The sequence below is a fragment of the Poecilia reticulata genome, linkage group LG19 (assembly GCF_000633615.1).
Source record: "Poecilia reticulata strain Guanapo linkage group LG19, Guppy_female_1.0+MT, whole genome shotgun sequence".
NCBI lineage: Eukaryota > Metazoa > Chordata > Actinopteri > Cyprinodontiformes > Poeciliidae > Poecilia > Poecilia reticulata.
The window spans coordinates 12,777,875-12,779,843 of record NC_024349.1 but is presented as its reverse complement, the minus strand read 5'-3'; the positions used below and the strand labels follow the sequence as shown (position 1 = coordinate 12,779,843).

The 1,969-nt window shown below is 39.9% G+C and overlaps 1 protein-coding gene across 1 annotated transcript; it reads right to left on the bottom strand.

Moving 5' to 3' along the window:
- Positions 1-2: 2 nt before the first annotated feature.
- clrn3 (clarin 3) lies at positions 3-1,969 on the bottom strand (the record flags this gene model as incomplete). The annotated part of the gene is made up of 3 exons (XM_008437590.2): positions 1,635-1,969; positions 1,232-1,417; positions 3-211 (listed from the first exon to the last, which is right to left on the bottom strand). Coding segments are annotated over exons 1-3 (618 nt in total), but the record flags the coding sequence as incomplete, so codon positions are not given.

The window sequence follows — 1,969 nt, the reverse complement described above, 5'->3', positions numbered from 1 at the left end:
TGGTCGTACAGGTAGATGAGCAAGATGGCCAGCAGAGAGAGCACCGCGTAAGGGATGAGCAGGAAATACCCAAGCTTCACCTCCAGCTTTTTTTGAGTCAGCGTCACGGAAGTAGCTGGAATSTCAGCAATGCTGGGAACCAACTCCTCTTGCATTTTGGTCAGAATGTGGTTCAGCACGTAAATGATGAGGACCAGAACAGACGAGAACGCTGCAGAGAGAAAAGATTGCATTCAGCTCAACTTCACATCATCCTGATGTGACGCAGTTCATTACAAAAGTATTCCTACCCACTAAGTTTTTCCACGTACATAGCGCCACGTCTTTAATGTGTCTCATGTAGGCTGTAATTTAAGGTGTAACTTTATTTATGGTTTCCCTCTGTAGGCCTTAGATCCTCATTTAGTTTGAAAGTGCAGTTCCTGTTGCAGGTTTTTCTGCCTTTACTTCCCGTTTCTTTGGTATTTTTTTATTTTTGTGTTTGTTCTCACTGGCCAGAGCATATTTTCTGGTTTCTGCTATTTTCTGATTTACTTCACTTAAAGCTAGCTGCCTTTTTTACGTTTTCTAACCACAAATGTCCCATTGAGATAATAAAATATCTTCTGCTGTCTCRGTCAAGWTGAGCAGCTGCAGTTTCATTCATAAATGCATTAACAGACAAACACTGATATCACTTCACTTTTGACAATTAAGATACTAAAAMCAACAACCGATTAAAAACATAATTAATTCTGCTCTTGCGGTTTATTAATTTAAAAGTTGTAATAAGTACCAGACCTAATCATTTACCTGATTTTCACTTCAAGAGCCAACCTCCCAGCATTTATGTTCACATGTTACTTTTTCCTATAATTCCTCAACTTATGTTTTCATTRCCTAAAGATTTTTATGAAAGTTTTTTATGCTTCCACCTGTGTTATGCTCCTCCCCACTTCCACACCACATCGCGCTCATCGTCCAGCCAGTTAGCTTTGAAGTAAGGCCTTGTTTTTATAGGTTTGCAGTTGTGCCAGCCTCTTTCATTTGTTAGATTATTGATTAAACATGAAATAATCAAAGTTTAGGATGATGTTTTAATTTTATTCAGTGGTACGAGATTAAAGGGGTGAAATAGAAATGTGTGTTTTATCTATGCTGTAACACTTTACTATTATTTACMGTGAACATAAAAGCAAAATAAGATCCTCAGACTCTTGTGGTGTGTGAATACTGTTTTAGCGCCACTCACCGCTGATGGAGGAGCAGGTGTAAACCCCGTTAGGGCCCATGTAGGTCTCGTAAGGGTTACTGACGCTGTTGTAGAGTGAGACAAGGATGCTCAGGGCAGAAGTCAGGAAACACAAACCCAGCAGGCCCAAACACAGACCGTGGAGAACCCGAGGAGTCACTTCTATACGTAACAATKCTGGAAACACTGCAGACAGACATAAAATACGAGACTAGTAAGTCCTGTAATGCATCCGTGTTTGAAGAATACACAATAATCTCATGAGATTGAAACTTATTTTGAGTTGRTTCTCCTTTTGAGATCTTAAACTTTTACAGAATACAGCCTTTTTTTTATAGTTTGTCATCTCAAGGGATACAAGTGTGATTCAACTTATAGCCCTTAATATTCCAAGAATAATTACCTGAAAATGAATCCTCACTGCCAAAGCTGGGGCAGGAGTTTCTTGTTAACTTTCCATTGAAAAGGCCCATCGTTATTTCTGCACTTCCAGTGGTCCCAGATCCTTCGCAATCCATTACCGTTTTAGACCATGTCGTGGACATGGCAAAACCAAGCAAACCGACAGAAATGGCAGTGAGCAGCGCGCTCAAAACAAAATACAGAATCTTTGTTGAAGATGGCATTTTTCTCTATTTTCCAGATGTTCTTGATAAAATCCAAGCGTCTCTTCGGGTAAACACCTCTGAAGCTTAGGGAAAGGAAAAGGAACCCTTTATCAGTCTCCTGTGGGCTCTA